The 24252-nt window shown below is 44.0% G+C and overlaps 1 protein-coding gene and 1 pseudogene across 14 annotated transcripts in view; both read right to left on the bottom strand.

Moving 5' to 3' along the window:
* Positions 1-4791: 4791 nt before the first annotated feature.
* ZNF761 (zinc finger protein 761) overlaps positions 4792-24252 on the bottom strand; it is a 33938-nt gene continuing 14477 nt past the window's right edge. For 3 of the 14 annotated variants that reach the window (XM_054672595.2, XM_054672596.1, XM_016934359.4), the window contains 5 exons: positions 18416-18538; positions 16892-17002; positions 15936-16023; positions 13574-13700; positions 4792-8400 (listed from right to left, as the gene is read on the bottom strand). In XM_054672595.2, the coding sequence (XP_054528570.1) occupies positions 6302-8400; positions 13574-13700; positions 15936-15950 (2241 nt within the window). In that variant the 5' untranslated portion in view covers positions 15951-16023; positions 16892-17002; positions 18416-18538 and the 3' untranslated portion in view covers positions 4792-6301. The other 11 variants (XM_063802255.1, XM_063802254.1, XM_054672598.1 and 8 more) reach the window with 11 other exon arrangements.
* LOC134809127 (tropomyosin alpha-3 chain-like) lies at positions 20789-23682 on the bottom strand (annotated as a pseudogene).

Here is a 24252-nt window from a genome sequence, read left to right as displayed (position 1 = left end):
GCTGAGCGCCTCACCCTCATCCACCCATGTTTCCCAGCTGTCAGCCCCTTTGTTCTCGTGAGCGGTGACTCCACAGTGTGCATCTTTGCTTGGCATGCTGGATGAGGACTACCAAATTCCTACTTTTGTGAGAATTAATTGTCTGTTTTTGTATAACGTTCAGTCGTTTTGTTGCCTAAAATGGTGTCACAGTCCACACCCCATGTGAGAGGGATCTTGCGCAGTAAAAAATTCAAGGCGAGGGTCCGAGTGTAGTGAGGCGAGAGAGTTTATTGAAAGCTACCAGTTACGCAGTAGGGCGTCCTCAGAAAGCAGGGGGAACGCCTCCTCCTGAAGTTTTTCTTACATAGAGGCCTGCGTAAAAGCTTTTTTTTTTTTTTTTTGAGACGAAGTCTCGCTCTGTCGCCCAGGCTGGAGTGCAGTGGCGCGATCTTGGCTCACTGCAAGCTCCGCCTCCCGGGTTCACGCCATTCTCCTGCCTCTGCCTCCCAAGTAGCTGGGACTACAGGCGCCCACCACCACGCCCGGCTAATTTTTTGTATTTTTAGTAGAGACGGGGTTTCATCGTGTTAGCCAGGATTGTCTCGATCTCCTGACCTCGTGATCCACCCGCCTCGGCCTCCCAAAGTGCTGGGATTACAGGCGTGAGCCACCGCGCCCGGCCAAAGCCTACGTAAAAGCTAAGGTATGTCTACCTGCCGCTGGGCTGACACTGTAACAAAACTTATTACTTTGTTGATTTAAAGCTATCCTTGGCCAGGCACGACGGCTTACGCCTGTATTGACAGTGCTTTGGAAGGCCGAGGCAGGTGGATCACCGGAGGTCAGGAGTCTGAGACCAGCCTGCTATCTTAAAAGCATACATTGTCATGGGATATTGGGTCATCTGGACATTGTGTTTCTGTAGAAGTTTGTCCTTGCAGGTATCAATAAGCTGCTTTCCTTAACCATAAACATCTTATGATGGTGACTCATGCATGAACTGTAAGGAATACGTCTTGCTAGTTTTAATGGACTTGAACTTTGTCACCCTAGCTCTCCTAGGTTCCTGCTTAACAGTTTATCCATTCATGCAACAGTCCTAAGCACAATTATGGAGACATCAGTCTCTTGTATCTGACAGACTGAGCTTCTGCCCCAAGAACATAGCAATAGCAATACTAAGTGAAATATTAGGAAGTTTTATGTATGTATATAATTGATCATTTATTATTTGCAGTTTAAGTTGGCTAAAATTACATAGAATGGGTTATTTTAATCAAATACTAGAAATATATATCATTCGCAAATGGAATCTAATCACACAAAGTTGAAGACCATTTCCTTATGTTGAATAAATATGAAGGAGTTCAGATTTTGGAACTGATTTTGTGCTTTCCATGACACCTAGCTTTTTTCTTATTCTCTCTTGATTTCTTCTGCGTTCATGAGCTTGTGAACTAAAATTTATCTACTAGGTCTCAGTCAATTTAGAAATCTATTTTGCCAAGGTTAAAAATGCCCCCGTGACACAGCCTCAGGAGGTCCTGACAATGTGTGCCCAAGGTGTTCAGGCTGCAGTTTGGTTTTACACATTTTGCAGAGACAAAATACATCAATCAATACATGTAAGATATGCATTGGTTCAGTCTGGAAAGGTGGACTAACTGGAATTGGGGGGCTTCCAGGTCACAGGTAGATAACAAATGATCACATTCTTTGAGTCTTTGATCAACCTTTCACTAAATACACAATGTATATGTGAGAGAGGGTGGAGGAATAGTCACTTATGCCTTCGACTGCCTCAGTGACCCTGCATTTTTATGTAAACAATAGGGCAGGGGAAGCAATCAGATAGGCATTTGTCTCAGGTGTGCAGAGGGATGGGTTCTGTCCCACACCTGTGCAGATAAGGTCTCAGTTTACATTGCCAGGGGGAAATTCAAAATAACTATTTTAGGGTGGAGATCTTGAGGTCCCCAGTTTGTGAGGGGAGTATATAGCTTTTTTTTTTCTTTTCTTAGGGGAGTATATAGCTTTTTTTTTCTTTTCTTTTGAGACAGATTTTCACTGTCATTGCCCAGGCTGGAGGGCAATGGCGCGATCTCGGCTCACCACAACCTCCGCCTCCTGGGTTCAAGTGATTCTCCTTTCTGTGGGGAAAGGAGAGAGAGATCAGATTGTTACTGTGTCTATGTAGAAAAGGAAGACATAAGAAACTCCATTTTGATCTGTACTAAGAAAAATTGTTCTGCTTCGAGATGCTGTTAATCTGTAACTATAGCCTCAACCCTGTGTCACAGAAACATGTGCTGTATTGAATCAAGGTTTAATGGATTTAGGGCTGTGCAGGGTGTGCCTTGTTAGCAATATGTTTGCAGGCAGTATGCTTGGTAAAAGTCATCACCATTCTCCATTCTCAGTTAACCAGGGACACAGTGCACTGCGGAAAGCTGCAGGGACCTCTGCCCTAGAAAGCCTGGGTATTGTCCAAGTTTCCCCCCACTGAGACAGCCTGAGATATGGCCTTGTGGGAAAGGAAAGGCCTCACCATCCCCCAGCCTGACACCTATAAAGAGTCTGTGCTGAGGAGGAGTAGTGAAAGAGGAAGGCCTCTTTGCAGTTCAGATAAGAGGAAGGCTTCTGTCTCCTGCTCATCCCTGGGAATGGAATGTCTCAGTGTAAAGCCGACCATTCATTCTATTCTGAGATAGGAGAAAACTGCCCTATGGCTGGAGGTGAGATATGCTGGCAGCAATACTGCTCTGTGACTCTTTGCTACACTGAGATGTTTGTGTAAAGTGAAACATAAACTTTCCTTGAACTTATTCATGTTAGATTCCTTTGCTCACTTATTTCCCTGCTGACCTTCTCCCTACCGTCACCCTGTTGCCCTGCCGCACTCCCCTCGCCAAGATAGTAAAAATAGTGATCAATAAATACTGAGGGAACTCAGAGACCAGCGCTGATGCGAGTCCTCCGTATGCTGAGCGCCGGTCCTCTGGGCCCAGTGTTCTTTCTCTGTACTTTGTCTCTGTGTCTTCTTTCTTTTCTCAGTCTCTCATCTCCACCTGATGAGGAATACCCACAGGTGTGGAGGGGCAGGTCCCCTTCGCTGTCTCAGCCTCCCGAGTAGCTGGGATTACAGGCATGCGCCACCACGCCTGGCTCATTTTGTATTTTTAGTAGAGACAGGGTATCGCCATATTGGTCAGGCTGGTCTTGAACTCCCGACCTAAGGTGATTTGCCTGTCTCAGCCTCCCAAAGCGCTGGGATTACAGTCATGAGCCATTGCGCCTGGCCTCTATGTAGGTTTTGGGCAACAGATCGAGACACTGCCTCAAAGCAAACAAATAAACAAAACAAAACAAAAAACTGATATGATCTGCCTGCCGCTCCTAGCATCACCTTCAACACTGTCTTGTCTCAATTCAAAATGAGTTATCCATTTACAAATGGTTTATTTCTTTTGGGCATCGTCTCCATAACCTTTTCATAAAGTATCAATGATTCCATTATTCCTCTTCCCAAACTTTACCATAATTTTTTGTTGTTGTTGTTGTTTTGAGACGGAGTCTCACTCTGTCCCCCAGGCTGGAGTGCAGTGGCATGATCTCGGCTCACTGCAAGTTCTGCCTCCCGGGTTCACGCCGTTCTCCTGCCTCAGTCTCCTGAGTAGCTGGGACTACAGGCACCCTCCAGCATGCCCAGCTAATTTTTTTTTTTTTTTTTTGTATTTTTAGTAGAGACGGGATTTCACCGTGTTAGCCAGGATGGTCTCGATCTCCTGACCTCATGATCCGCCCGCCTCAGCCTCCCAAAGTGCTGGGATTACAAGATTGAGCCACGGCGCCCGGCCCATAATTATTCTTTTATTGAGACTGTATCTCACTCCATCACCCATGCTGGAGTGCAGTGGCATGACCACAGCTCACTGCAGCCTCGACCTCCCAGGCTCAAGCCATCCTCCACCACAGACTCCACAGTAGCTGGCCCTGCAGTCAGGTGCCACCATGCCCAGCTAATTTTTGTATTTTTTGTAGACAAGGGGGTTTCACCATGGTGCCCAGGCTCGTCTTGAATACCTGGGCTCATGTGACCCACCTGTCATGGCCTCTGAAAGTGCTGGGATTATAGGCCTGAGACACTGCATCTGATCTCATTGTAAATTTGATGTTTCTTCTTGTTTCAATTTTAGCAGAATTTATATTGCTTTGATAGAGTCTCTTTTCAAACTCATGTCTTATCCTTCTGAGTGCCTTAAACTACAGCCTGTTGAGACATGTTATGACAGACTTGTACCAGTTTGTTTTGTTGCAAAAACTGAAATTCATGCAAATTTTCTCATAATAGGTATTTTTCCATGAACTTCTTCAAGATCCATTGTACTAGAAAACTGTATTCAAGAGTACATTAAAAAAATGTAGATATTCAAGTGCCACTTATTTCTGGGATGCAAGGATGGTTCAACATATTCAAGCAAATCAATGTGATATGCCACTTGAACAGAATGAAAGATGAAAACCACATCATCTTAATAGATGGAGAAAAAGCATTTCACAAAATTCAAAATCCAGTCATCACAGAAATCCTAAACAAAATAGATAGAAAAGGAAATTTACCTCAACAATAGAAAGACCGTCCATGAAATGACCAATGAGTAAATAGTCAAGCAGGGAAAATGGAATGCCTTTCCTGGAGGATCTCACATGATGCAAGAATGCTCTCACCCCTTCTATTCAATCAATACTGGCTGTCCCAGCCAGAGCAATGAAATAGCAGAGGAAATAAAACTCATCCAAATCAGAAAGTAAGAAGTAAAATTATATTTGTTTGTAGATGACATAATCTTCTGTGTAGAAAATCACAAAGAGCCAACCAAAATACTACTGGAACTAAGTAACATATTCAGTGGATTTGCACAATACAGTATCAGCACCAAAAATTAGTTGAATTTCCATACTTTAACAATAAACAATTTTAAAAGAAAATTTTAAAACACTTCCATTTGCTGGAGAACTTAAAGTAAGAAATACTTAGAAATAAACGTAAAAAGGTCAGAAGTTTGTACCTTGAAATCTACAAACATTGATCAAAATGATTAAAAACATTGAGCTACAACCCATATTGATGGCTTGGAAAAATTAATATTGTTAAATGATTATATAATAACCCAATGTGATTTAGATTCAACATGATATCCATAAAAATCCCTATCAGTTTTTTTAAAGAAACAAAAAACAGGCTGGGAAAATGGCTCACGTCTGTTGGCCAGGCTGATCTCAAACTCCTGACCTCAAGTGATCTACCCACCTTGGCCTCCCAAAGTGCTCAGATTACAGGTGTAAGCTGATGTGCCTGGCCCAATCCTCTTAACATAAACACTAATGTCAATTAATGCTTGAACTCAATGTTAAGTCAATACAAACTCAAGTCAATGCTGAATTGACCCTGATGTCAATTAATGCTTGATGGTTTGCTCTACTCATTGCATATGGAGCAACTACCTCCAAAATGAATTTTCTCATATTCTGCAAGGAGTGAACTCAGACTGAAGACCTTGGCACATTGATGACATTTGTAAGATTTCTGTCCAGTATGCATTCTCTGATGTCTCATGAGGTGTGAAGTGAAGGCTTTGCCACTATCATCACACATGTGAGGTTTCTGTCCTGCATGAATTCTCCTATGTTTTGCATAGGATGAAGCTTGACTGAAGACCTTGCCACAGTCATGACATTTGTAAGGCTTCTCTCCAGCGTGAGTTCACCGATGAACTGCAAGGTATGAACAATGTCTGAAAAATTTGCCAAATTTATTACCCTAGTAGGATCTCTCTTCGTTATGGATTCTCCAGTGATTCACAATGGTTGTAGCATTACTGAAGACTTTGTGACAATCATTACCTTAGTAAAGTTTCCCTACACCATGGATTGCCTGATGGTAAACAAGTGTTGACTGCCTACTAAAGGCTTTGCCACACTCATTACACTGGTAAGGTTTCTCTCCAGTGTGAATTCTAGCATGTTGTGCCAGGTGCGAATCATGCCCAAAAGCCTTGTCACAAACTCTTACATTTTTATGGTTTCTCTCCAGTATGAATTCTCCTATGTCTTTCAAGGTTTGATGTGCGACTGTAAACTTTGTGACATTCTTCACATTTATAAGCTTTCTCTCCAGTATGAATTCTCCTGTCTTTTGAGGCTTGATTTGCCACTGTAAACTTTATCACATGCTTCACATTTCTAAGGTTTCTCCCCAGTATGAATTCTATGATGACCTGCAAGGTGTGCTTGTTGATTAAAAACCTCACCACATTCATTACACTTGTTTTTCTCCAGTATGAAGTCTACGATGGCATGTAAGGTTTGACTTCTGACTAAAGGTCTTGCCACACTCATTACACTTGTAAGGTTTCTCTCCAGTATGAAGTCTATGATGGCATATAAGGGATGACTTCTGACTAAAGTTCTTGCCACACTCATTACACTTATAAGGTTTCTCTCCAGTATGAAGTCTATGATGGCATATAAAATATGACTTCCGACTAAAGGTCTTGCCACACTCATTACACTTGTATGGTTTCTCTCCAGTATGAATTCTCCTATGTCCTTCAAGGTTTGATTTCACACGGAAAGCTTTGTCACATTCTTCACATTTGTAAGGTTTCTCTCCGGTATGAAGTCTACGATGGCATGTAAGGGATGACGTCCGGCTAAAGGTCTTGCCACACTCATTACACTTGTAAGGATTCTCTTCAGTATGAATTTTCTGATGTATTTCAAGGTTTGATTTGAAACTGTAAGCTTTGTCACTATCTTCACATTTGTAAGGGTTCTCTTCCCTATGAAGTCTACGATGGCGTTTAAGGGTTAACTGCTGATTGAACGTCTTGCCACACTCCTTACACTTGTAAGGTTTCTCTCCAGAATGAAGTCTACGATGGCAGGTAAGGGATGACTTCCAACTAAAGGTCTTGCCGCACTCATTACACTTGTAAGCTTTCTCTCCAGTATGAAGTCTATGATGGCATGTGAGGTACGACTTCCGACTAAAGGTCTTGCCACACTCATTACACTTGTATGGTTTCTCTCCAGTATGAATTCTCCTATGTCTTTCAAGGTTTGATTTGAAACGGAAAGCTTTGTCACATTCTTCACATTTGTAAGGTTGCTCTCCAGTATGACGTCTACGATGGCATGTAAGGGATGAGGTCCGGCTAAAGGTCTTTCCACACTCATTACACTTGTAAGCATTGTCTTCAGTATGAATTTTCCGATGTATTTCAAAATTTGATCTGAAACTGTAAGCTTTGTCACATTCTTCACATTTGTAAGGTTTCTCTCCAGTATGAAGTCTACGATGGCATGTAAGGGATGACTTGTGACTAAAGGTCTTGCCACACTCATTACACTTGTAGGGTTTCTCTCCAGTATGAAGTCTACGATGGCATGTAAGGGATGACTTGTGACTAAAGGTCTTGCCACACTCATTACACTTGTAAGGTTTCTCTCCAGTATGAAGTCGATGATGGCGTGTAAGGATTGACTTCTGCCTAAAGGTCTTGCCACACTCATTGCACTTGTATGGTTTCTCTTCAGTATGAATTATCCTATGTCTTTCAAGTATTGATTTGAAATGGAAAGCTTTGTCACATTCCTCACATTTGTAAGGTTTCTCTCCAGTATGAAGTCTACGATGGCATGTAAGGGAATACGTCTGACTGAAGGTCTTGCCACACTCATTACACTTGTAAGGATTCTCACCAGTGTGACATCTACGATGGCATGCTAGGTTTCGCTTCTGATTAAAGAGCTTGCCACATACATCACATTGATATTTGTCTCCTAAATGGATTATCTGATGTTTCCTTAAGAGTGAGCTGTAATTAAAGACTTTGCCACTCTCATTACATTGGAAAGATTTTTCTCTCATGTGTACTTCCTGTTTTTGTGTGAGTAATGAAGAATTCCGGAAATTATTCCCATAGTTATTAGATATATGGGTTTTGGGCCTACAAGAAATTCTTTGGGCTGTTGAAACCAAGGAAGCATCGTTGATAGACTTCACAACTTGATTATCAATTTTCTCTTCAGTCTGAAATATGTGCATTTCAGGCAGATGCGAATGAAAGCTTGATCCAAGCTGATCTTTAATAGGCTTGTTTCTAGCATCACTTTGATCATATCGTTCTGTACTACCTGTCAACTTTTTGATTTTTGTCATGGGTGCTTCATGGCCATTTCTTTCATCTTCTTGCCATTGAAATTCAAAGTCATGAATATCTTTATCAACATCCTGGTAGCAAAAATCTCCATTGTGATGACTTTCATGTATTTGCAATGTCCCTGCATGGAACACTTCTCTGTTGCCTTGTGCTGTTGACAAGAATTCCTTCATCGTGCATTTGGAAGAGATATCTACAAAATATGAACACCAAAAGCTTTCAAATTAAGTACAGATGGTAAATAATGCTGAAATGTGTAAATAAGACACAAAAAACAATAGTTATTTTAAACTTTCCAAACATGACCCTCAAAGTTTAGGAACAGAAAAGCATAAGATTCTTTAACAAATAAAGGGCGATTACATGTGCTTCAAATTATTTTTACGGAAGTCTGTTTCCAAGATCGTGACAAAACATTGACAGGGCACAAACATGTGTAGCCTAAAGTAAGGAATATTTTTCCATTGTGACCCTAAAGTGTCTAACAGTTTGTAAAAAACATATCACTGTCACATCAATGAAAAGTATACATTCTTCATATTTACACCATATTTACTGTATACAAATAAATGCTAAAGGACCACACGATATACTATATTGGTAAATAATCCACAACAAGCTCATGTAAGGATAACCAAAATCAATGGAAATTCTGTATTGTCAAACAGTCATAGCACTGAGAAGACAAGAAAAGATTACAAAATGTAGCCAGGCGTGGTGGCCCACATCTAGTCCCAGCTACTCGGGAGGCTGAGGCACAAGAATTGTTTGAACCCAAGGGGCGGAGGTTGCAGTGAGCCAAGATTTCACCACTGTACTTCAGCCTGGGTGACAAAGTGAGACTCCACCTCAAAAAAAAAAAAAAGTTAATACAATGTTTTTCTGAATAACTGTCATAAAATTACGTGTATCCATGAAGAAAAGGCACGTTGTGACATTAAAAAAATTTTTTTTATTTTTATATTTTTGAGATGAAGTTTCACTCTGTTGCAACTGGCTGGAGTTCAATGGCCCGATCTCGGCTCTCTGCAACATCCACCTTTTGGGTTGAAGCCATTCTCCTGCCTCAGCCTCCTGAGTACCTGGGATTACAGGCACACACCACCATGCTTGGCTAATTTTTGTATTTTTAGTAGAAATAGGGTTTCAACATGTTGGCCAGGCCAGCCTCGTACTTTTGACCTCAAGTGATCCACCCGCCTCAGCCTCTCAAAGTCCTGGGATGGCAGTGTGAGCCACAGCATCCGGTGGCACTGTGTGACATTAACTAGTGGACTGTGTCAGTTATATTGCATACCACACACCGAAAAGCCTCATGTACAATCATAAAAATTAATTAGTAAAATATTGTAATCCATAAAACCAGGAAGCAAATAATAAGTACATTTATACAACCTGCAAAATTCTAAACAATTCCATTAAGAAAAACGCCAAACTTCTACTTACAACCAGCGCACAATATAAAAACTGAAATACATGTTAAGATCACTACCATCTGATTTATGAGGTCAAAGAAGTACACAGCATTATAAGGAATAAGAATTGACTAACGGCCGGGCACGGTCTGTAATACCAGCACTTTGGGAGGCTGAGGCAGGCGGATCATGAAGTCAGGAGTTCGAGAGTAGCTTGGCCAACATGGTGAAATCCCAACTCTACTAAAAATACAAAAAAATTAGCTGGTCGTGGTGGTGGGTGCCTGTAATCTCAGCTACTTGGAAGGCTGAGGCAGGAGAATCATTTGAACACAGGAAGTGGAGGTTGTAGTAAGCCAAGATTGCACCATTGCACCCAGCCTGAGTGACTGGGTGAAACTTCATCTCAAAAAAAAAAAAAAAAAAGAATTGACTAACAGTGTCAGATGGTGCAATTATGATTTCACAACTACATTTATGAAACAGCCAGGCAATATAGCAATTCTATATATATGTGCATTGTTGACCTTAATTATCTAGCTCACTATGCACAAAATATAAAACACAGAATGTGCACTGGGAAAAATTTTAAACTAAGATCAGAGAAAACATTTTATAAATCAAATTGCACAATAAAAACATAAAAAATGTGATGCAGGCTACCTGGTCTGAATTTTCTTATTGGCCAAAAGCCATGTTCAGAGTTCTTATTCTCCAAAAGGATGTTCTGCAGATGGGGCCTTTGAGACAATTTGGTCACGGGTGTTGACTACTCATGAATAGGACTTGTGCTTTCATAAAAAGAGATATTAAAGAGCTCGTTGCCTGTTCCTGTTTCCACCATGTCAGGACACGGCAGGAAGATGGCTGGGCTAAACCATGAAGAATACTCTCACCAGGAACCAATTTGGCTGGCACCTTGCTCTTGGATTTCCCACTTTCCAAATTCATGAGAAATAAATTTCTGTGTCTGAAGCCTCCCAGTTTAAGCTATTTCTCTTTTTGTTTGTGTTTGAGACCAAGTCACGCTCTGTCACCCACATTGGAGTGTAGTGGCATGATTCTCCTGCCTCAAGATATTCTCCCGCCTCAGCCCGAGTCTTACTTTGTCACCTGGACTGGAGTGTAGTGGGGCAATGTTGGCTCACTGCAACCTCTACCTCCCGGGTTCAAGTGATTCTCCTGCCTCAGCCTAGCGAGTACTTGGGATAACAGCCATGCGCCAGCATGCCCAGCTAATTTTTGTATTTTTGATAGAGACAGGGTTTCACCACGTTGGCCAGGCTGGCCTCGAACTCCTGAAATCAGGTGATCTGCCCCTCTCAACCTCCCAAAGTGCTGGGATTACAGGCTTGAGCCACCACAACTGGCCAACTTCTTGTATTTAGTAGATTTGAGGTTTCACCATGTTGGCCAGACTGGTCTCAAACTCCTGATTTCAAGTGATCAGCCCACCTTGGCATCTGAAACTGTTGGGATTAGAGGTGTGAGCCACCTCGGGTGGCCAGTCTAAGCTATTTCTGACAGGACAGTGAAATGACTGAGACAGGAACAGGAGCATCTCATCAACATCACCGAAGGCTGAAAAATCTGATTAAACAAAGGAAGTTTAGAGCCTGTACTATAAATCTTAACAATACTTGAAGCCATCTAATAGCAATAACATGTTTTCAAAACTTTGAGGCTGGCCAGGCATGGTGGTTCACACCTGTAATCCCAGCACTTTAGGAGGCTGAGGCAGGAGATCACGAGGTCAGGAGATCAAGACCATCCTGGTTCACATGGTGAAACCCCGTTTCTAAAAAAAAAAAAAAAAAAAAAATTAGCCGGGTGTGGTGGCATGTGCCTGTAGTCCCAGCTACTTGGGAGACTGAAGCAGGAGAATCACTTGAACCTGGGAGGGAGAGGTTGCAGTTAGCTGAGGTCGCACCACCGCACTCCAGCCTGGGTGACAGACCGAGACTCCATCTTAAAAAAAAGAAAAAAAGAAAGAAATGAAAGAAGTCTAAAGAGTAACTCCAACCCACAGATATATATAAAGTTCTCCAGTAAAGGTAAATAAAAAGACAGACAGGCTGGGCGTGGTGGTTCACACCCGTAATCCCAGTAGTTTAGGAGGCCGAGGTTGGTGGATCAATTGAGGGCAGGGGTTTCTGACCTGCCTAACCAATAAGGAGAAAGCCTGTGTCTATTAAAATACAAAATTAGCCAGGCGTGGTGGCACACATCTGTAATCCCAGCTACTCATGACACTGAGGCAAGAGAATTGCTTGAACCTGGGAGTTGGAGGTTGGAGTGACCCGAGATTGTGCCATTGCACTCCAGCATGGGCGACAAGAACAAAACTTCATCTCATCAACAAATAAATAAATAAATGAATAGGCAAATAAAAGGACAGATACAGAAACTGTTATAAGTGTACCTTTTCTTCATAATTCAACTTTTTTTCCTATTTAGAAGAAAAAAGCATGAAAACACAGTATCCATATAGGTTGATGAAAGTGCAACATACACAGAAATAATTCTGACATAAATACAGAGTTCTAGTGGAGAAATAGTTTTTGCAGGTTATGGAATTTTTTTTTTTTTTTTTTTTGAGACAGTCTCGTGCTATCACCCAGGCTGGAGTGCAGTGGTGCAATCGGCTCACTGCCACCTCCACCTCCTGGGTTCAAGCGACTCTCCTGCATTAGACACTTGAGTAGCAGGATTACAGGCGCCCATCACAGTGTCTGGCTAATTTTTGTATTTTAGTAGAGATGGAGTTTTGCCATGTTAGCCAGGCTGGTTTTGAACTCCTGACCTTAGGCAGCCTGCCTCAGCCTCCCAAAGTGCTGGGATTACAGGCGTGAGCCACTGGGGCACAAGAAACATTTGAACCCGAGAGGCGGAGCTGGCTGCGGTGAGCCAAGATTGTACCACTGAACTGTAGCCTTGGCGACAGAGTGAGACTCCATCATAAACAAACAAACAAAAGAAGTAAATAAGAAGGGAGTCAAAGCATGTCTACACAAAAAAGCAAATAAACACAAAAAGTAGTAAATGAGAAATGAAGAACAAAAAAAACCTATAAGAAACACAGATAATATGTAACAAAATCACAAGGGTAAGGTCTTCTCCATCAGTAATACTTCAACTGTAAGTAACTCTGCATTCAGAAACCAAAGACTGGCTGAATCAATAGGAGCCAACTACATGTTGTCTACAAGAAACTCATAGACTCATATTAGCCTTAAGGACACACATATGCAAATATTTCATTTCATTTTATTTTATTTATTTATTTTTTTGAGATGGAGTCTCACTCTGTCACCAGGCAGGTGTGCAGTGGTGATCTTGGCTCACTGCAACCTCCGATTCCCAGGTTCATGTGATCCTCCTGCTTCAGCCTCCCAAGTAGCTGGGATTACAGGCCCATGCCACCACACCCGGCTAATTTTTGTATTTTTAGTAGAGACGGGGTTTCACCATGTTGGCCAGGCTGGTCTCGATTGCCTGACCTCGTGATCCGCCCACCTTGGCCTCCCAAAGTGCTGGGATTACAGGCGTGAGCCACCACACCCGGCCACACATATGCAAAAATCTTAAAAATAAAAGCCAATAATTAGGTATGGTGGTTGGCGCCTGTAATCTCAGCTACTCGGGAGACTGAGGAGGATCTCTTGAGCTCAGGAGATCAAGATGAATTTCAACAACACAGCAAGACCCTGTCTGGAAAGAAAACAAACTAAAAAATTTGCCCAAACATGGTGGCATGCACCTGTACCAGCTACCGGGGGAGGCTGAGGTGGGACAATCACTTGAGCCCAGGAATTCAAGATTGCAGTGAGCCATGATCACACCATTTCACTCCACCCTGGGTGACAGAGCAAGACACTGTATCTAAAAACAAGAGAAAATACAAAGATACACAAGGGCACATCCCCACTTCTGGAGGGAAGTTATCCTCACCCAGGGAGACCAGGTTCCTGTAATTCTCCAGCATCACGTCCCTGTATAGAGTCCTCTGAGCAGGGTCCAGGCACTTCCACTCCTCCTGAGAGAATTCTATGGCCACATCCCTGAATGTCAATAGACCCTGAAATGAAAACACATTTTAACCAAATGGTTATGGGAGGAGTTCTTATCTTTACAGAAAATGAGAAGAAAAGAGAGGTGAAGGCATGGATTTAAATGCAGTGAATATTCTAACAAATCTGAGTAAGGGATTTTTCACCGCATTTTGTCTTCCCAGTTGTGTTTTACTAAAATTTTTTTTTTTTTTTTGAGGTGGAGTCTCAGTCTGTCACCCAGGCTGGAGTGCACTGGTGCTGTCTGCGCTCACTGCAACCTCCACCTCCTAGGATCAGGCGATTCTCTTGCCTTAGCCTCCTGAGTAGCTGAAATTACAGGTGCACGCCACCACAACCAGTTAATTTTTGTATTTTTAGCAGAAACAGGGTTTCACCGTATTAGCCAGGTTGGTCTCAAACTCCTGACCTCGTGATCTGCCTGACTCAGCCTCTCAAAGTGCTGGAATTACTTGCGTGATCCACCGCGCCCAGCCCAGAAACTTTTATTGACACAGCAAGTGACATTCAGTATCTAGATGAGACAGAGTACGGGTGATGTCTTCAGAGATGACAACATTCACAGTGAAAGATCGGAAACTAAAATCTGGCTGGGCACAGCGGCACATGCCTGTTATCCCAGCTACATGGGAGGCTGATGCAGGAGAATTGCTTGATCCCAGGAGGCAGAGGTTGCAATGATCTGAAATCCCACCACTGCACTCCAGCCTGGGCAACAGAGACTATATCTCAAAAAAAAAAAAAAAAAAATTAGCCAGCCATGGTGGCAGGCACCTGTGGTTCCAGCTACTTGGGAGCCTGAGGTAGGAGGATGGCTTGAGCCTGAGGATGAAAACTGCATTAAGCTAAGATCATGCCACTGTGCTCCAGCCTGGGCAACACAGTGAGACCCAGTCTCAAAAGAAAATATATGAAAACTAGATTACTCAAAGTATGAAAATCCATTGTATCTCATCGATTATATCTCATAACGATATCATCTCATAAGTCTCACAATGATGTAGAAATACACGTGAACGAGACTTGCTCTGACACTGGGCACAGAACTGACAGTAGCGGCTCCCCAGTGAGGCTGGAAGGACGGTGGAGGACATGACAGGGAAAGGAGATGCTTTATGGCAAAAAGTCTAAGCTGCAGCTTTGCTTGGAGTTTTACCACAAAACAAATGGATACATCATGTGATGGTTAAACATAAAAATATGTATTTAATAATAATTGGTGGGGCTGGGCACGGTGCCTCGCACCTGTAATCCCAGCTCTCTGGGAGACTGAGGTGGGCAGATCACCTCAGATCAGCAGTTTGAGACCAGCCTGGCCAACATGGTGATACCCGTCACTAATAAAAATACAACAAAATTAGCTGGGCGGGGTGACGCGTGCCTGTAATCCCAGCTACTTGGGAGGCTGAGGCAGGAGAATCACTTGAACCCGGAAGGTGGAGGTTCCCGTGAGCCAAGATCATGCTACTGCACTTCAGCCTGGGTGACAGAGCAAGACTCTGCATATTTAAAATATAATATTATCATAACATAATAATAAAAATTATAAAAACGTTTAATGACAACACCTGTTTCCCAAGCCTCTCTGCAGTAACCCCACAGTCTCCATGAGCTTTAATGTGCTAAGAATGGTTGAATGAATCTCCTGCTATTATTCAGGTTGATTTCATATTCTTAAAATAATGATGGAATAAAACATCTTCTCTCTTTCATGTCTGTGTATGAACTTTCCATTCTAATTACTAAGATTTTTGGAGTCAGAAACACAGTAACTCACTCAAAAAACTAAAAATGTATTATAAAATCAGGCAGAAAACATTTCTCGATCTTGATCACCTTTTCTAGAATTTACCATGTACTTTGTGCACATGAATACATGACTTCCATTGGCAGCTGCTCTAATCCTGGTTCACAGAGAGCTGACAGAGCATCCAGATGTGGCCCCTGAACAATCCCTGCTGCCCAACAGCACTGACACCACGGGACCCTCACCCCATCTCCATCCATGTCTGGGTGTGAGCCCTTCCCAAGACCATGCCCAGTGCAGCCTCTTCCCAAGTTCATGTCACTGGATCACGAGAGATGGAATCTAAGCGAGATGAGAGGGACTGAGGGAAGGCATGGGTGAATGTGAGCAAACCTGTCAGGCAGGATGCTTCAGACTCAGAGAAGATTCCCAACTCCAAGGCCCAGCATTTCTGAAAGGAAGGAGACAGAACAATCCACTGAAAATATCATCTCACCTGAGAAAAAGCCATCCCTGACTCCTTTGCTCTCCTCTTCCTCTTCCGAGTTTCTTCCTCACGTACCAAGAGTCTTTAGAAGTCAATCCTGAATGTTAGAAATATGTTGTTTATTGCTCAGAATCAACATGCCCCCTCCGTGGAACACAACCACATACAAAGGCGACCTCACCCTGGGAAATATGGTCCCGTCTGCTGCCCACTGCACCAGGGATGATAAACTCCCACAGGAAAACTCGCACTTCTTTCCTAGAGGAGCCCACACACACGCTGCAACAGTGGGAGCTGGGCTGGAATGAGCTCCCCTTCCTGACCCAGCCCTGGGTCCCCAGACCCAGCCCTGACCAAACCCCATGCAGATGCTGGGTGTGGTGACTCACGCCTGTCATCCCAGCACTCCGGGAGGCTGAGGCGGATAGATCTCTTGAGCTCAGGAGTTTGGTGAAACATGGTGAAACCCCATCTCTACCAAAAATACAAAAACTTAGCCAGGCATGGTTGTGCACATCTGTGTGTCTCTGGTCCAAGCTACTTAGGAGTCTGAGGTGTGAGGATCACTTGGGCTCAGGAGTTTGAGACCAGCCTGGCCAACACGGTGAAACCCTGTCTCTACCAAAAATAAAAAAACTGAGCCAGGCTTGGTGGCTCATGTCTGTAATACCAGCACTCTGGAAGGCTGAGGAGGGTGGATTACTTGAGGTCAGTTTGAGAACAGCCTTGCCAACACGGTGAAACCCCATCTCTACTAAAAATACAAAAAGTAACTGGGCTTGGTGGTTGTTTGTAATCCCAGCTACTGAGGAAGTGGAGGCAGGAGAATCGCTTGAACCCAGGAGGTGGCAGTTGCACTGAGCCAAGATCATGCCATTGCACTTCAGTCTGGGGTGACAGTGTGAGACTCAAAAATAAAAAAATATATAAAAATACAATAATTAGCCAAGTGTGGTAGCACATACCTGTAATCTCAGCTACGTGGGATGCTGAGGCACAAGAATCACTTGAACCCAGGAAACAGAGGTTGCAGTGAGCCAAGATCATGAGACTGCACTCACAGCCCGGGCAATACTCTGTCTCCAAAAAAAAAGAAAAAAAAATTCTGATGTGATTGATGCAGAGATAATAAAACCTGAGTAACATGATAGAGACTGATGGGCAGAGGGAACTTCAGATAGGGTTGGGAGGGCATGGGAGACATCTCTGAGCCTAGACCTGAAGAAGAAAGGGACAGGGCCATGATCATTTAGGGACACAGGGTAAGAGCAGGGACAGCAACCTGAGGCAGGAAGGGTTTTGATATCTGGGAAAACAGAAAAGCTAATGTGACTGGGGCAGAGGGATTCATGAGATGAGGGCAAGCTCCCAGGAGGAGGCTGGACACTGGCAGGGGCCCTGGACACAGGGCTGTGGAGCCACAGTGAGGAGTTGGGCTTTTGTCCTGGGGAACACGGGAAGCCGGTGGAGGGTTCCCTGCCAGGGATTGACGTGACCTGCTTTAGATTTTGCTGTGATGTCCTCATACAGAGAAAGGCCTCGAAGATGATCTCTGTGTCTGAGTCTACACCTCTATTTCTTCCATTCTTTCACGTTTTTTAAAAACATTTTTTTTAGGCTGGGCAGAGTGGCTCACGCCTGTAATCCCAGCACTTTGGGAGGCCGAGGCGGGCGGATCACGAGGTCAGGAGATCGAGACCATCCTGGCTAACATGGTGAAACCCCGTCTCTACTAAAAATATAAAAAATTAGCCGGGCCTGGTGGCGGGTGCCTGTAGTCCCAGCTACTCGGGAGGCTGAGGCAGGAGAATGGCGTGAACCCGGGAGGCGGAGCTTGCAGTGAGCCGAGATCGCGCCACTGCACTCTGGCCTGGGCGACCTAGCGAGACTCCGTCTCAAAAAAAAAAAAAAAAAAAAATTTTTTTAATTTTATTTTTGGGGTACTGCATCCCATTTAAAATTCTAATTACAACTGGGCACTCCCCTCTGCCAGAAGAAAAGCCACGCCAAGACACGCACTATTTTGCCGATCATTTCAGGGGACTGGGTCACTCGGGTTGAGCTTTTCTGGTCTAGCCCCTCATCTCCAAGTTGCAGGGAGGCTCACTGGGCTCAGAGCAGGGAAATTTTCACCAAGTTACCCTGAGAAGGTCTGAGATGAGTGAGAAGGTGTGCCTGAATTCTTACATGGGGGCCTGGAAGGGCTAATGGGAAGGCTTGGTCTTTATCACCCCTATCCTTGAAAATTACAGAAGCATCTTTCACATGCCTGGGCTAAAGAAACTTCTTTTGCAAGGTTCTGATGCCACTGATTCCTGACATTTAATTTTTCCTTAGAAGAAAATCACAGTAACATTTATAAAATGCAGAAGTGTGAACACACAGCTATTGACCTTGAAAATAGCGAAAGAGGGTCAGCTGTAGAACTAAGACATAAGCAAATTTTTTCAATCAGGAATACATGGGTGGCTGGGAGCAATGGATCATGCCTGTAATCTCAGCTACTCGAGAGGCTGAGGCAGGAGGATCGCTTGAACCCGGGAGGCGGAGGTTGCAGTGAGCCGAGATCACACCATTGCACTCCAGCCTGAGCAACAAGAGTGAAACTCCATCTGAAAAAAAAAAAAAAGAAAAAGAAAAAAAGAATCATGGGTGCTTTTAGAATAGCGTTCCATGTTGGGGAAAAGCTGAGGCAGGGCTTGCTAGTCTGACATAATATAAAGAGTCTTGGAACATGCCGGGGTCCAGGGCCTAAAACCGCTTGTGGCCTTTGGAACACCCAGCTCTCTGCCAAAGGGTGGAAGGCTGCCCTGCCAAATTACAATCTAAGCCCAAGGCATAAAACCCTGAAGGGGTCCAGCCCCTCCACACCTGTGGGTATTTCTCATCAGCTGGGATAAGAGACTGAGAAAAGAAATAAGACACAGAGACAAAGGATAGAGAAAGAACACTGGGCCCAGAGGACTGGTGCTCAGCATACAGAGGACCCGCATCGGCACTGGTCTCTGAGTTCCCTCAGTATTTATTGATCACTATCTCTACTATCTCAGTGAGGGGGATGTGGCAGGACTACAGGCTAATGGTGTGGAGAGGGTCAGCAGGAAAACATGTGAGCAAAGGTCTCTGTCATAAATAAGTTTAAGAAAAGGTGCTGTGCCTCAATGTGCATGTAGACCAGATTTATGTTTGACTTTACACAAGCATCTCAGTGCAGTAAAAAGCAGTATTGCCGCCAGCATGTCTCACCTCCAGCCATAAGGCGGTTTTCTCCTATCTCAGTAAACAGAATGTACAATCAGGTTTTACAGCCAGACGTTCCATTCCCAGGACGAGCAGGAGACAGATGCCTTCCTCTTATCTCAACTGCAAAGAGGCCTTCCTCTTTCACTAATCCTCCTCAGCACAGACCCTTTATGGGTGTTGGGCTGGGGGACAGTCAGGTCTTTCCCTTCCCACGAGGCCATATCTCAGGCTGTCTCAGCAGGCAGAAACCTTGGACAATACCCAGGCTTTCTTGGGCAGAGGTCCCTGTGGCCTTCTGCAGTGCATTGTGTCCCTTGGTATTTGAGACTGGAGAATGGTGATGACTTTTACCAAGCATACTGCCTACAAACACATTTTAAACAAAGCACATCTTGCACAGCCCTAAATCCATTAAACCTTGAGTCAACACAGCACATGTTTCTGTGAGCACAGGGTTGGGGCTAGGGTTACAGATTAACAGCATCTCAAGGCAGAATAATTCTTCTTAGTACAGAACAAAATGGAGTTTCTTATGTCTTCTTCTTTCTACATAGGCACAGTAACAGTCTGATCTCTCTTTCTTTCCCCAACAAACCCCTCGTGGCTTGGATGGGATCCAGGATTCAGGGCATAAAACCCCTCGTGGCCTCTGGAATGTGCCTAGACTTGATGGTTCTTTGCTTCTAGCACTCCCAGACTCATAAAATGATTGTATCTTAAACTAGAAGAATATGTTCCCCATGATCTCAAGTAGCAGAACATGTTCCATATAAATGTTAAGCTGACACACCTATAGATCATGTGCTTGATGCACTGCTTCCTTTCAAACCCCACATCCTCACCACCTGCTGCTTTGTTTGATCACTAATAGTGTGGGCTTCCAGAGCTCAGGTCTATTGCAGCCTCCATACTAGCGTTGGCCCCCTGGACCCACCTTATGCATTCTTAACTTGTCTTTTCTCATTCCTTTGACTCCACTGGACTTCTTAGCCCCCACAGCCTGGTGTTGGGTCTGATCACCCCAACAGTTCCATGCCAATCCATCCCATCTTTCAACATTAGTCCAGAATGGACCAGAGGGCCTTGAGGGAAGCATGCACTTAATAGCTCACAGCTCAGGATGTTCACAGATGACATAAGGAAAGAAAACTGAAAAATACATTAACTGGTTAAACTACATTTTGATGTTAAGGTAAAAGGTCACTGATTCTTTACCAGGTACACACTGAAACAATCAAACTTTTGTATTAGGTACCGAAGTTTTCCAATAAATAATAGACTAGAAAGCATGCAGACCTTGATCTGAACTGGATGCAACTAGTTTCAAACAGAAACTATTTTGAAATTGTTTTTTAAAAAATCTAACAAATTCTGGGGTCAACAGGTAAATAACTGGAAAATATACTTGCACAGAAAAAAATGATGTGAGCAGATTATAGGATGTGACAAAGGCATCTTTCAGAAGTGATTATGTATTTTTTTTTCACAACATGATTTTTAAAGATATTATGCATTGGGCTCACTTTCCCTTAAATGTTGTTTGCAAAGGTTCTCAGCCTCTAGCCCAGCTGGAATCTCCAGGAAGAGGCAGAGACAGTTTGGTGAAAAAGAGGCAGGGGAGGAGGGGGTGGCAAAAGGAGAAAGCAGCCTTCCAGTTAAAGATCAGCCCTCAGGTAAAGGTCAGCTTCGGGCAGGCTGGCCTCAGGCGGAGTCAGGGTCAGAGGAAGGAGCAGCAGCAGGGTGGGACTGGGGCATTCTACATCTCATTCAGGTCAAGCAGAGTCTGGTCCAGCATCCTTTGTGTACAGAGGTGTTCTTCTTTGGTGCATTTCAGTTTATCTTCCAAGTCATCAATTGTCTTTTCCAGCTTGGCTACTGATCTCTCAGCCAACTCAGCATGGGTCTCTGCCTCCTTGAGATTATCAGAAAGAATCTTCATCTCTTCCTCACGTTTGTCTTCTTTTTGAGGGTAGTTTTCTTCAGCTGCACTCAGACACTTCAGGTTCTGGTCCATCAGTCTGATCTGCTCATCCATCTCTCAACAATGGGACTCTGCCAGCTCAGCTCGTTCTTCTGTGCATTCCATGTCTCTTTCAATGATCACCAACTTACGAGCCACCTCTTCATACTTCCCATCTGCCTCATCTGCAATGTGCTTAGCTTCTTTGAGTTGGATTTCCTGGAGTTCCATCTTTTCTTCATCTTTTAAGGCCCGGTTTTCAGTAACCTTTATATCTCTCTCACTCTCATCAGCTGCTTTTCCCGCTTCTTCCAGCTTTTGCAGGGCAGTGGTCAGGCGCTCCTGAGCACAGTCCAGCTCCTCTTCAACCAGCTGGATCCTACCGTTCACGGAGGCCACCTCAGCCTCAGCCTGTTCCCAGGCCCACCTTTTTCCCTCAGCTTCTCACTGGAGGTGCTCAGCTCACTCCTCTGCATCATCTGCCTGGTGCTGCAGAACCTGGATCTTGCGCTTCACTGCCTCGATGGTGGTGATCCCAGCCATGCTGCCCACCCAGCTACTGCTCACACTCCAGTTCCTCCTTCCTCCACTCGGCATTGCAGACTCCTCTCTGTGATTATGAATTTAAAAAGAAATTTTGAAAACTAAGATTTATCTCAGCCGGGCATGGTCATTCATGCCTGTAATCCCAGTGCTTTGGGGAGGCCAAGGCGGGTGGATCACCTGAGGTCAGGAGTTCAAGGCCAGCCTGGCCAACATGGTGAAACCCCATCTCTGCTAAAAGTACAAAAATTAGCTGGGTGTGGTGGTGCGGGCCTGTAGTCCCACATACTCAGGAGGTTGAGGCAAAAGAATCACTTGAAACCAGGAGGCAGAGGTTGCAGTGAACCGACATCATGCCATTACACTCCAGCCTGGGTGACTGTGTGAGATTCTGCCAAAAAAAAAAAACAAAAAACAAAAAAAACCAAAACTAACATTTGTCTCAAACTGCAAAATAAAGAAAGAAAGAAAGAAAGAAAGAATTGAAGAAGAAACAGAAATAAAATAAAGTAAATCTATTACACATGAAAACAAAAGCACTTTTGATGTCCCTTTTGTTTTTTATTTTTTGTTTGCTTGTTTTTGTGAGATGGAGACTTGCTCTGCCACCCAGGCTGCAGTGCAGTGGCAGGATTTTTGCTCACTGCAACCACTACCTCCCAGGTTTAACTGATTCTCATGCCTCAGCCTCCCCAGTAGCTGTGACTACAGGTGCACACCACCATGCCTGGCTACCTTTTGTATTTTTAGCAGAGACCAGGTTTCACCATGTTGGCCAGGCTGCTCTTGAACTCCTCACCTTAGGTGACCCACTCACCTCTGTCTCCCAAAGTGCTGGGGTTAATGGCAGGGGCCACCACATTTTGATGTCCCTTTTGAAAAGTACTATGTAGACCAGGTGTGGTGGCTTATCCTTGTAATCCCAGTATTTTGGGAGGCCAAGGCAGGAAGATCCTTTGAGCTCAGGATGTTGAGACCAGCCTGGGAAACGTAGTGAAACGCGTTTCTACAAAAAATGTACAAAACTTGCCTGACTTGGTGGCTCATGCCTGTGACCCTAGCTACTCAGGAAGCTGAGGTAGGAGGATGGTTTGAGCCCAGGAGGTCGAGGCTGCAGTTAGAAGAGATCATGCTGCACTCCATCCTGGGCGATAGAGCCAAGACCTGTCTCAAAATATTAATTATTAATTAATTTAATTAAAAGTATTATGTAATAACAGAAATTGATTTTTTCCCACTTCACTGCCCCACTTCCTACCCCATCCTGCAAAAAGGGAATAGAGTAATTCACAACTGAATAAGTCACTGCCCTCTGGCTGAATAGGGATTCCAAGTGGAAGCTGACCTCTGTGCCAAGATTTATACAATGTACATGCCTTATAGATAGGAATTTTTAAGTTCTCAATCTCATCTGTATAATTTAAACAAATTTTAAGTTATTAGATTATATACACAGAAGTCAACATGTCACAAGTAATCATACCCAGTGAACTCACCCACTCATCTGAACCCAAAGTCCCCCACCCCTTTTATTCTTTTGAGACAGGGTCTCACTCTGTTGACCAGGCTGGAGGGCAGTGGCATGATCTCAGCTGACAGCAGCCTGGACTTCCTGGGCTCAAGTGATCCTCCTGCCTCGGCCTCCAGAGTAATTGGGAGCACAGGTGTGCACCATCATGCCTGGTTCATTTTATTTATTTATTTTTGGCCAAGACGGGGGTCTCACTATGTTGCCCAGGCTGGTCTCGAACTCCTGTACTCAAGCAATGCCCTTGCCCCAGTCTCTGAAAATGGTGGGATTACAGGAGTGAGCCACAGCACCCAGCCCCTTTTTCAGGTACCAGTGCAACCTCATATGCAAGAAGAACAAAAATCATTATTTCAGTTAGCTGAAGAAATTCCTGGAGTATAGGCTGAGGACAACCCACCTGGTTTAGCTGTAAATCATGCACCAGTAGTAGTAGAATTAAAACCAGAAGCAACTCCTGTTCGGGTTCATCAGTACCCAGTTCCCCAAAAGTCTGTACAGGGCATCTGCAAGCATTTAGAATGGCTCTATAAACATAAGATTTTAGTCCAATGCCAGTCGCCTTAGAACACTCTGCTTTTGCCAGTTCAGAAGCCATTGCCAGGGCCAGGTTCAAATGAATACAGGCCAGTGCAATATTTGCATGCTATAAACCAGGCCACAGTAACTATCCATCCAAGTGGTACCCAACCCATATACTTTGATAGCTCTTATTCCAGCAAGTGCTAGCTTACAGTCTTAGACTTAAAGGATGCTTTCTTTTGTTATCTGTCTGGCACCAGTGAGTCAGCCTATCTTTGCATTTCATTAGAGAAAGAAGCGTCACAGCTCCCCTGGACTAGACTCCCACAAAGGTTTAAAAACTACCACAATCTGGGGGCCTGTGGTCCCAGCTATTCGGGAGGCTGAGGCAGGATAATGGCGTGAACCAGGGAGGCAGAGCTTACAGTGAGCCGAGACCATGCCACTGCACTCCAGCCTCGGTGACAGAGCAAGACTCCATCTCAAAAACAACAACAACAACAACAAAAAACTACCACAATCTTTTTTTT

The sequence above is a fragment of the Pan troglodytes genome, chromosome 20, assembly GCF_028858775.2.
Source record: "Pan troglodytes isolate AG18354 chromosome 20, NHGRI_mPanTro3-v2.0_pri, whole genome shotgun sequence".
Classification (NCBI taxonomy): domain Eukaryota; kingdom Metazoa; phylum Chordata; class Mammalia; order Primates; family Hominidae; genus Pan; species Pan troglodytes.
Note: the sequence above shows the minus strand (reverse complement) of the source record. Positions and strands in the feature narration are given on the sequence as shown.